The sequence below is a fragment of the Elephantulus edwardii genome, unplaced genomic scaffold, assembly GCF_000299155.1.
Source record: "Elephantulus edwardii isolate Elephantulus edwardi_28Jun2011 unplaced genomic scaffold, EleEdw1.0 scaffold00246, whole genome shotgun sequence".
NCBI lineage: Eukaryota > Metazoa > Chordata > Mammalia > Macroscelidea > Macroscelididae > Elephantulus > Elephantulus edwardii.
The window spans coordinates 3,540,815-3,552,604 of record NW_006399996.1 but is presented as its reverse complement, the minus strand read 5'-3'; the positions used below and the strand labels follow the sequence as shown (position 1 = coordinate 3,552,604).

Here is an 11,790-nt window from a genome sequence, read left to right as displayed (position 1 = left end):
GGCAAGGTTCAGAACCATCTTTCTACTATGGCTACTATATTCTGCTGTGAATTGTAGTGGACTCAGCTCCAAACAAGGAATTCTTAAGTGATGGTCATTGCTACAGTTGAGCCCTGCTGTGCTGTGGTTAAGCATTAGACTATTATTAACTAAAAGATGGAGATGAGGGGATCTGCTCCCATTAAGATTTATAGACTTGAAACTCAATGGAGATTTGTCCTGGAAACTCAAAGAATCAACTGATAAGATCTCATCACAGCCAACAGGTAGAGGAGACATTTAGGAGCATTCCTTGGATTCTGAGAATCCCTTTAGGGCCTCATCCTTCCTGAAACTTCTTGTGACTCAAAAGCTTAGCAGAACATCTGTGTGAGAGGGTCAGATATGGCCCCAGAACATCCAGAACTCTCAGCTTTGAGAAGAAGAAAAGAGGAGGAAGAAGTGGAGAGGGAAGAAGAAGAGGAGGAATAAGAAAAAGAAGGAGGAGGAAGAAGAAGAGGAGGAGATGAAGAAGACAATGACAATGATGATGAAGAAGAAGAGTAGGAGGAGAAGAATGTACTCTTATCTTTTGGGGCATGAATTCCTTTACTATTCAGACTGGGACCTACAGAAGAGCAGCAGTATTCACAGTGGAGAAACTGAGGCTAATATGAGATGGAGCTGTCCTGGGACTGCTGCCCCAGACAGTCCGAGCTAGGGAGCATTTGCCTAAGTTTACTGGGGACTGTAGGAGTCAGAGTCAGGATATACATCATAATTCACTGACCTAAGCCATGAAGCTGAAGGTCAAAGGGCCTGTGAATGTGTTTGAAAAGTTGTTCCAACTGAAGAACTGTATCCTGTTGCCGAACTAAATTGTAACTTGTTAAATTCCCTAATAAATCCTATAACTGTAAATATAGTTCTGTGAGGCCATTGCAAAGTATTTCAAAACCAGAAGTACAGCAGTGACAGCCCTGGTTGGTAGAAGCAGGTGCAGGCGGGTGGGAGACATATCTGACTTCATGGAAATCAGTTTTATACTGTAAATGTTGTTGATGGCAACAGTTCTCCCTTCCGCAGTTAGTAGAGGTCGGATGTGGCTATCTCATGCTGCCACCTCTCTTTATGCAGTATCTAATCTATTCCCAAAGAGATAGGTTTGTACAACAAGAGATATGTTGACAAAACGCAAAATGCCAAAACATGTCCCTTCAAATGGTCTTGAGATACATTATTGATTAATCTTTACAATGGCCCTCCAGAAAGACATAATTCAGGAAGTAATATTACTAACTCACTCACTTGGAGTGACACTTTCCATCAAGTGTCCAAGCCTGTGAATCATAACAGAGCAACTGATTCAGTTCAAACCACTGAAGATGCTGTCTTTGAAAACACAGGCAACTCACCACAGGCTGTGCCACTGGAATTTGTATATTAGTAATATCAGGCACCAGGGACATCATTGCTGATATCAGATGCATTCTGGCTAAAAATAAAGAATACCAGAGGAATGTCTATTTGTTTTTTATTGGCTATGCAAGGGCCTTTGCCTGTGTGGATCATAGCAAGTTGTGGCTAACTGACAAGAATGGGAATCCCAGAGCACCTAATTGTGCCCATGCAGAACCTAGACAGCAGGGGAATACTGCATGGTTGAAAATTGAAAAGGAAGTGCATCAGGGTTGTATTCTCTCTCCATACCTATCCAATCTGTATGCTGAGCAAATTATCTGAGAGGTTGGACTGCATGAAGAGGAGTGTGGCATTGGGACTGGAAGGAGGCTCATCAATAACCTGTGTTATGCAGATGACACAACCTTGCTTGCCAAAAGTGAGGAGGACTTGAAACACTTGTTGCAGAATATCAAGGAATGCAGCCTTCAGTATAGATTGCATCTCACTGTCAAGAAAATAAAGATTCTTACCACTGGACTGACAGGCAGCATCATGATGGATGGAGAGGAATTGAAACTGTCAGCAGCTTCATCTTTGTTGGATCCACAATTAACACCCTTGATACGAGAAGTCAGGAAATAAGGAGATGCACTGTACTGGGGAAATCTGCAGTTAGGGACCTCTCCAAATTATTGAGGAGTAGTGATGACAGTTTGAGGACTAAGGTGCATCTGATTCAGGCCATAATATTTCCAATTACTTGCTATACATCTGTGAGCTAGATAAGGATGAATAAGGATGACAGAAAAGGAATTTATTGTTTTGAGCTGTGGTGTTGGGGAAGAACACTGAACATCCCATGGGCGGCCAAAAGAACAAACAGGTATATCTTGGAGAGGTTGTAGCTGGAGTGCCCTTTGGAGGCAAGAATGGTGAGGCTAAACCCCACATACTTTGGGCATGTTGCTAGAAGGGGCTATTCCTTGGAGGTCATGATGCTGGGAAGGGTGGAGTCGGCAAAGGGGAGAAAGACCCTCAACCAGGTATATTGACACAGGGACTGTTGCAATGGGCTCTGGTTTGTCAGCAAGTGTGAGAATGGTGCAGGAAAGAACAGGTTCAGATCTTTTGTTCATAGGATCACTATAAGTTGTACTCAATTCGACACCTAACATCAACAATACTCATTGTCATGGAGTCAGAACCAGGTTATAGCTGACCTTCCAGCAGGTTTTCAGAGGTTTAAATTGCACAGGAGAATTCCTGTCTTTCCCCCCAGAGGAGCTGAGTTTTATACCACCACAGAGACGCCGTCTTTGGATCAGCAGCATAACTCCCCACAGACCACATAACCATTATATTACTAATTATTGTTATTGTATGCTGCTGAGTTGACTGTGACTCAGAGAAACCCTACTGACAATAGATCTGACCCCTGCCCTATCCTGTGCCATCCTTAACCATCTCAGAAATACTTGAACCCATTGCTACAGTCACTATGTTTATCCATCTTATTGAAGGTCTTTCACTCTCACTGATCCATTCACCTTCACAAACATGATTTCCCTCTCCAAGGAATTGTTGTTATGTGCCATCCAGTCACGTGCACCTCATAGTGACCCTATGCACAACAGCTCTGAACCCTGCTCTATCCTGAGCCACCCTGTCTCTGATACACCTAACCCCATCATCTCAGTTGCTTTGTCAGTCCATCTCATCCAGGGTCCTCCCCTCTTGTACTGTCTCTCCACCCTTCCAAGCATGATGTCCTTCTCCAAGGACTGGTCTCTCCTTGGCAATATGCCCAAAGTATGTGAGACGGAGCTTCAGAATCCTCACCTCTAAGGAGCAACTTAGTTTCACCCTCTCCAGGACAAACCTATATGTCCTCTTTGCATTTCATGGAATGTTCCACACTCTTCTCCAGCACCACAACTCAAAAGCATCAATCCTTCTTCTATCATCTTTTGTCATTTTCCATCTCTCTGATGAGTAGCAAGTAATTGCAAAGACCACGGCCTCGATTGGGCACACCTTAGTCTCCAGGCTGACATCGTTGCTCTTTAGCATACTAGAGCAGTCCCTGACAGCAGATTTTCCCAATGCAATTCATCTTTTGACTTCCTAACTGCTGGAACCAAGCAAGCTGAAGTTGTTAATCTCAATCTCCTCTCCATCTATCATGACACGTCAATTGGCTCAGTGGTAAAAATCTTTGTCTTCTTGATGTTGAGCTTCAAGCTCCTCCTAAAAATATGACCAAAGTAGATGAGGTGAAGTTTCACCATCCTTGCTTCCAAGGAGCACTCTGGTTTCACTTTCTTCAAGACAGACTTGTTTGTTCCTTTGGCAGTCCATGGAATATCTGTTCAGGATTCTTCTCCAGCTTTACAACTTGAAGGAATCGATTCTTCTTATGTCATCCTTACTCATTGTCAATTTTCAGACTCGTAGCAAGTGGTTGAAAAGACCATGGCTTGGATCACGCACACCTCAGTTTTCAAACTGACATCATTGCTGTTTACCACTCTGGAGAAGTTTCTGACAGATCTTTCCAAGGTGACACATCTTTTGTTTATTGACTTCTGGTACCAAAGATGTTGACAGGCTATCAGAAAAAAACTATCCCTGTCATTGTCCTGGGACCACCCTGTAATAAACGGAATTGAATGAACTTTTCACCAATCATGTGAGCTCACTTATGAGTTAAGGATCTATCACTTCCAAGTTTTCTCTTAGCCAATTGTGAATTTTTTTAAGTCTTTAGTTCTTGTTCCAACAACATAACAATGTATCATTTTTTTGGTTATCCAGCAGTGAGCATTTTCACTGTGACAAAAGACTGCATTTTCCCTTATGCAGTCTCTAACCTTCAGTAAACCATCTGCTTTTATTTAGGCAGACTCTGTCATGATGTCGCTCTACATTATGCAAAAGGAGAATTATTTGGACAGTACTGAAAAAAGGGGGAAGGGCACTGCAGGCAGTGGGAACAGGATTCATAGGACACAAGAGGTCTAATTAATAGCTCTTGACTTTTCAGGAAACTTGATCATTTAATGCCCTGGGGGTGAGGGGATTGTGTACAAATGGTTTGTCCTCTGGTTAAACTATGGGAATCCACCCTACAGTACACAGAGGACAGACCTAGCAGTCCTTAGACACTTAAGTCTGTGGAGTAAAGTTCTACCCCAGAATACATGGGGTCTCCACAAATCCAAATGCACTGAGAAAAAAGGTAGTACAATACAATCAAACTGTTTTCACTCAGGCATGTGCAATAGATCCTACATTCCTATTTCAGAGATGGTTCTCAGATGCCAAGCAACCTGCCTCAAGTCACATTGTGAAGAAACAAATTCAAATAATGCTTTAAGTGTGACAGCTTCCTCTCGAATAGGCTGGTCCTCTGCCTCTTCTTGCCCCATGTAACACTCCCTCGTCCCTTTTCTTTTTTTCTCCAAGCATTTCTCTCAATCCCTTGCCAGCTAGCTTCCTTAGTCTCTTTTCTTGTAAGTTTTATGATTATTCCTGTCTAGACTCATCAGTAACAACAGGAGTCTAGAATCTCAGGATTCTTCTCACCATTTGCTGATCATGTGTGATCTAATGCCAGCTATTAAAAATCCCTGTTGCCATCAAGTGGATTCTGGCTCATGCTGACCCCACGTGTTAGAGCATAATTGCCCCACAGAGTTTCCTTGGCTGGAATCTATAGGGACACATGTCTAGGCCTTTCTCCCGAGATGCTGTTGGGTAGGTTCAAATCACCAATCTTTGTTGTTATTGTTAGGTGCTGTACAACTCATAGCAAGCTTATGGGCAACAGACCTGAACTCTATCCTATCCTGTATCATCCTCATCATCATTAATACACCATCTTTTAGGTTAACAAAAAAAAAAAAAAGACCTCCAAAATTCATGCCAACCAACTTGATTCCAACCCATGGTGACTTTCCATCAGATTTCTGAAGAGACTGCGAGCAGCTAGGGGACTAGAACAGCCAACCTTTCAGCTAGTAGCTGCTGCTGTGTGCGGTCGAGTCAGAATCGACTCATAGCTATGATCTTCTAGCGGGTTTTCAGAGGCAGTAAATCGAAGCAGAGGCCCATACTTCTCCTGCGGAGCAGCTGGTGGATTCGATCACGTGCCTTTGGGGCTGCAGTGTAGCTTCTTACCATCAGGTCACCAGAGAGCCTCAAACTGGAACCAACCCATACCTAACCCTTCATGGGGTTTTCAGAGGCTGTAAATTGTGCAAAAGAAGACTTCCCGTCCTTCTCCCATGGAGGCACTGGTGTATTCGAACCACGGAGAACCAAGAGAGCTCCCTAAAAAAAGGGGATAAAAATCCTTGTCTTGGCTTGCTCTGGCCTCCCCTCCCAGCAGCTGTGAGAATCAGAAGAGCTTAGCGCTTTAACCGTGCTCCCTGGCCATACTTAAAGTCTCCTTCTTCCCGCCCACATCCTCATGACACTAGAACCTACACACATTTATCATTCCTCCTTAGAAATACCCTGTCCTAAAATAATAAATAAATAAAATTAAAAAAGAAATATCCTGTCCAGTAAGTACGTCCCATCTCCTGTCGCTGCCGCGGCGCAGGTTCCAGGCTTTCAAGATGCTGGAGGCGAGTAGAGCAGGAATCTCAAGAGTTAGGCCACCCCAGTCATAAACCTGGGTGGAAAGCTGAAGGGAGAAGTACGTTGAAATATGAGGTGCTGCGCCCGCCTAGTACCCTGGGGTCCAACCATCCTTTCCTGGCCCAAGAAGAAACCTCCGCGAGTGCGGGACAGACCGCCCCACGGTACCGGAAAACCGGCAGGCCACGCCTGGGTCTGGGGCCGCGAGAGTTAACTACAACAACCTCCCCACCGACTCCCGAAGCCGGCTCGCCGAGGCACCTCCCATTGGCTGTGCAGCCGGCTCAGCACTGATTGGCTGAGACTCTAGGCTGTGGCTCTCTGAGGCTCCACATTGGACGCCGCGCTCCAGTGACCGGAGTGTGGCGGCCCAGCCTCGGCCAGCTACTACAGGTGCTGCTGGAACGCCAGCAGCTGCCTAAGGACGCTCATACCTGGCCGCCGCCTGGACTTCCTTCCCGGACTTAGATCTCCTTGCTGCCTCAGGGACTCAACCGGATTCTTTTCCGGGTCCTTTTTCTCCTTAAACTGTTGAGTTGCTTTTTCTTTCCACCCCCTTTCTCCCATTTCCCAACTCCGTAGTTCCCAACCCTACTCCTGTCTCTTGGTCCTGAGCATCCACCTGCTGCTTCCTGGCTCTGCTCCTCTTTGGCCTCACGCCCCTTGACCAACTACAGCCATCTCATTACGCCCCCAAAGCTCCTTTTCTCCCCTTGTTGCCTCCTCCTGATCCGTAAACTTTGACTAACCCTTAACCAACCTCTTGACATTTGATTGGCACGCTTGACTCCAGGCACCAAAATTTCTACTTTTTGCAGTCTGTACTGCCTGAGGGTTCTTCCCACCCCGCTTCTGAAGCTCTTTTTCACTCTTAACCCTTTGGACCAGTTCCCACCACCACTACTACCCCACCATGGACTTTTTGCTGAGTGGCCTGGCAGCCTGCGGAGCATGTGTGTTCACCAATCCCCTGGAGGTGGTGAAGACCAGGATGCAGCTGCAGGGAGAGTTGCGGGCTCCTGGCAGTTATCAACGGCACTACAGAAATGTCTTCCATGCCTTTATCACCATTGGCAAAGTGGATGGCTTGGCGGCTCTACAGAAGGGCCTGGCCCCTGCCCTCATCTACCAGTTCTTGATGAATGGTATCCGCCTGGGCACATATGGGCTGGCTGAGGCTGGGGGCTACCTGCACACAGCAGAAGGCACTTTCAGCCGTGGCCGAAGTGCCACCGCTGGGGCCTTGGCTGGAGTCCTGGGAGCGTACTTGGGAAGCCCCATCTACATGGTAAGAGGGTTTCTTTCTGGGACCTTCAGGGAAAACCCCTGTGGTGCAGGGTGGGGGGCTAAGCCTTCAGTAGGGAGTACATGTGACGGTGCAACATAGTGCAAGCAGAGAAGAAAAACAGGAACGGTTTGGGGGTCTTCTGATCCACAACCACCCAGGGGACTCAACTGATGTCTTTGATTGAGATTCTAAGCTGTAGAATCAGCCTTTCTGGTGTTCATATCCCAACTTTCAAAATTAGTCATTCTTCACTTGTCATGTCTGTTAGATGGGAGTAGTTGTAGTCCCCTCACGTGGCCACGGGAGCTCTGGTGGCATAATCAATAGGGAACTGCACTTCTCACCCAAAGGCAGAGCCTCAAAAGGGAGGGGAAGGGGAAGAAGTCAGCACCTGCCCTGGTTTTGACTGCTAATTTGCCAGTAACTCCTTCCACAAATATAATCAATCTAATTCCTGTGAGCTGCCCTCAGGCGAGGTCCAATGTGTAAAGTCACTTTTTTAAAACACTTGTATGTGCTGAAAGGCAGAGCCTCTCTGGTGGTTCATATTCATCAACCATTCTGTGGGGGAATGATGGACATTCTCCAGATTACAGCCTCTGAAAACCAGCAGGAGGGTCAGCTGTGACTCAGTTCTGACTGAGCAATAACGTGATTATTAGGAGGATTGATTGAGATAATTGAGATACACGTGTAAATCATAGCACCTAGTAAACATCTGATAGTCCTTTTATTATTTTACTATCATCTCATGATACTATGGTTAGAGGTGGATTTCTGTAGAGGAGGGTAAGGAATGTGAATAATGTACAAAGGTGATCCAAGATCAGCTGAATTATAGTCTGCCTGACAGTCTGCTTTTTAGAGTTCATCTGGTGCAGGTGAAAGGCCAAGAGTCTGAGGCCAAGAGAGGGAAAGTGACTAGCTCAAGGTCACACAGCTGATTATTGCTACAACTTCCTGTACTTCTAGGGAGCTCTAGTAGTAAGGAGCTGTGCTGTCAGCTCGAAGGCACATGCTTTGAAACCACTACTTTGAGGAAGAAAGAAGGACAATCTTCTCCCATGCAATTTACTACCTCTGAAAACCCACTGTAGGTCAATTCTGACTCAACATCACACAACAACAATAACAACCATGATGCTATAGATTTGCCTAATTTCTATCATAGGTGTGTATATACAATTGTTATAAGTGGAAATGCCTCATGGAGTTTCATAGGCTATAATCTTTGCTTAAGGTGGTTTTTAAAAAAAAGTCACACCTTTTTCTCATTGAACAGCTAGCTAGTGGGTACAAACCTAACCACTGCACCACCACCATTAGGGCTCACTCACTCATTGTCATTGGCTATATATCGCAGGGGAGATTGCCCTTCTTTCTTCTGAAGAGCAGTAGGTTCATTCAAATCACCTGCCTTTGGGTTACCAGTGCAACTCCTTATGCACTAAGCCACCAGAGCTCCCTCAGCATTGTGACTAGGACCTCTCTAATGCTCCTAGACACTGGGAGATGTTGTTCTGCAGGAGGGAAGCAAGCTAATCTTACTTCCAGGGTGTGAAATTCAGAGACAGTGGCCTCTCCAAAATCAACCAGACAGGTTGGCCAAGTTTTGCACATGAAAACCTGCCCCATAGTCTGATGGGGAGCTTGGTCCTCGTGGTTGCTAGAGATCTGGCCTGGGAATGAGATCTGGAGGGACTTGATTCTCCAATCTCTCCACTCCCTTTCCCAAAGGAAGGAGGATGTGGAGGGGGTGGGGTATCTGTGCAAGATACCATCCCTTGGTATGGGAGCCAAGGGACACAAAGTCTCATGACCAATTTGCTTAGTGGGAACAACAATAATGATTAGATTAAGAATATATTCTTTGCTGAGCAACCTAAAGAAAGTGTGAGGGGTCAAGCATTTAGGTTCCTGAAATGGCAAGATGGCCATGGGGCATAGGCTATGATACTCTCTCTCCTCAGGTAAAGACACATCTACAGGCCCAGGCAGCCTCGGAAATCGCAGTAGGTCACCAATACAAACATCAGGTGAGGATTTCCCAACCCTTCCACCTTGTCCCTACCCATTCTCTCCCATTTCCCTCCAGCTTTTACCTATACCAGGCAGCCACAATCCCTGTGATTGCTCTGCCTGGGCCCCCCTACCCATGGAGTCCAGCCAAACCTTTCCAGTGTGTACCCATCTCTCTAGTCTCCTGCACCTACCTGTCCCCTCCTTTTTCCTGTCCTGCTTTAATCTCCATTCTCCTCAGCCCTATTCTGGAGGTGGGTAAGAAGGGGGATCAATGGGTAGTAGGTAACTAAGGGGCACTTTTTAACTCTAACCCATGTGGACTGGTTGTCTAGACAATGGATGCCTATGAAGGACTCATTTTTGGCATGGTAGGAGGTGACATTCCTGATGCTGGGATGACTGAACCCCACCCCCATGGTCTTCCACCCACCAGGGCTTGTTTCAGGCACTAACCCAGATTGGCCAGAAACATGGTCTGGTGGGGTTGTGGCGAGGGTCCTTGGGCAGCCTGCCCCGAGTTATCGTCGGTTCCTCTGCTCAGCTGTGCACCTTCTCATCCACCAAGGACCTCATTACCCAGTGGGAGGTACTGCCCTGAGGGGAAATGGTGGGCTGTCCTGGGAATGGGGAGTGGATGGGGGCAAACTGAGGTGTACCGTAAGAGGGGGCAGTGCCAACATGCAGATGTGAAGGAGCAAAAATAGGGGTGGGGAAGTGGGTGTCACAGACTCATGTCAATTGACAGCTGTCACTTCCAGAAAGCATACCTAAATCTTCAAGGTACCCTGCCCTTCCTCCTTCACAGCCATCACAGTGGTGTAACTGTGGATTATAACTCCCCATAACTCTATTTTAGGCCCAGCACAAGGCCTGTCCTGTCCTAGCTGTTGAAAGATTGGATGACTGACAAAAACTTTTCCTCCCTCCCCCACTAGGTGTTTCCTTCTCAGAGCTGGAAAGTGGCTCTGGTGGCTGCCATGGTAAGTGGCATTGTGGTGGTCTTAGCCATGACACCCTTTGATGTCGCCAGTACAAGACTCTACAACCAGCCCACAGATGCTGCGGGCAAGGTAAGGGAGTGACACGGGGGGCGGGGAGGGTGAAGCAGGTGTGAATGCACGTGACGCGCATGATAGACTCTGACACACTCCTTCCCCTCGCTCTTCCTCCCTCCCTCTCTCCTCAACCTGGTCCCAGGGTCTCATGTACCGGGGGATACTGGATGCTATGCTGCAGACAGCGCGGACAGAGGGCATTTTTGGCATGTACAAGGGCATAGGTGCCTCCTACTTCCGCCTTGGCCCCCACACCATCCTCTCCCTCTTCTTCTGGGACCAGCTGCGCTCCCTCAACTACAAATACAACAAATAACAGTCACTCCTTGGACACTTCTCTACTGGTCCTGGGGACTTCTGACCAGGTGACCTTTCATTCTTTGAAAGGACAACCAACCCCACTCCCCATCTTTTCTCTCAGGGTTGAATCATTACAAGGGAAAGTGTCCCTTTTTTCCTCCCTGGAATGTGTGGCTTCCCTATCCACTCCTTGTAGACTATATACCCCTTTCTCAGGGTTGAACCAGTCACTCCAAAGGATATTTTCTCCTCCTCTGCACTGCTGGTCTTGGGTCCTCCCCTGCTCCCATCCACAGCTTTAAATGCCCCCCTCCAAGACCAAAGGGAATTGGGGGGGGGGGAACCCACATGTCCTGTTAGAGTAAAAAGCACAGATTATATTGATTATAAAGTAAGTTTATTTCTGCAGAGTGGAGGTGTCTTATGTTTACACAGAAGGACAGAATGAGGGGAACCAAATCCAACCCTTTGTTTCCCTTACATAACTGGGCATCTTACATTTTATTGGGGACCAAAGATGTTGGGATCATGAAGGGTCAGACTGGTCAACAGCTGTTCAAAGTCACCCAGGCTCCAGGGTGGGGGTGACAGATTTTCAGGGCCAAGAGATGAACTGTTGTCAGGGCTTGGGGGAACAGATGGAGAGAAGAGATCATCCCGGTTCAGAAGTTCCTCTTCCTGTTCCCCAGACTACCTCACTATCAGAGACCCCAAACTTCTAGTCCTCTCTCTCTCTCTCACTTCCTTCAAGGCCCCACTCAGCCCTATTCTACTGGAGGCCCTGTCACCCACTTTTCTTCCACCTATTCTCCTTCCTTACGGGGGCTGATTGAAGGTGAGCAGGAGATCGGTCTGGTACTAGGTCAGCCGCAGTAGGGCTTGGTGTAGCGTCACCTCCTTTGCTACCTAAAGAGATCTAAGTCAGGATACTTGCCTAGTCCCCAGAGTTACCTTCCCTACGCCCCCTTCCTGGCCAGGCCAGGCTCCCTGGCTCTCACCTGCTGGTTTTCCTTAGCTACCTGTTGTTTGCCAGAAAGGACCCAGGCTTCCTGACAGCAGCCCCCCAGGGCCAACTTCTCCAAAGGGAAGGCCTGCACG

At 47.1% G+C, this 11,790-nt stretch overlaps 2 protein-coding genes across 2 annotated transcripts in view; one reads left to right on the top strand and one right to left on the bottom strand.

The window, feature by feature from the left end:
* Positions 1-1,020: 1,020 nt before the first annotated feature.
* SLC25A35 (solute carrier family 25, member 35) lies at positions 1,021-10,708 on the top strand. The gene is made up of 6 exons (XM_006899186.1): positions 1,021-1,037; positions 6,934-7,315; positions 9,286-9,351; positions 9,771-9,923; positions 10,273-10,407; positions 10,535-10,708. Exons 2-6 carry the CDS (start codon positions 6,941-6,943, stop codon positions 10,706-10,708), a joined length of 903 nt encoding a protein of 300 aa, XP_006899248.1. The 5' UTR covers positions 1,021-1,037; positions 6,934-6,940.
* Positions 10,709-11,193: 485 nt separating this feature from the next.
* The window catches only part of RANGRF (RAN guanine nucleotide release factor), a 2,888-nt gene continuing 2,291 nt past the window's right edge, over positions 11,194-11,790 (bottom strand). The window contains 3 exon segments of the mRNA XM_006903727.1: positions 11,194-11,317; positions 11,513-11,598; positions 11,691-11,783. Coding sequence (XP_006903789.1) covers positions 11,194-11,317; positions 11,513-11,598; positions 11,691-11,783 — 303 coding nt within the window.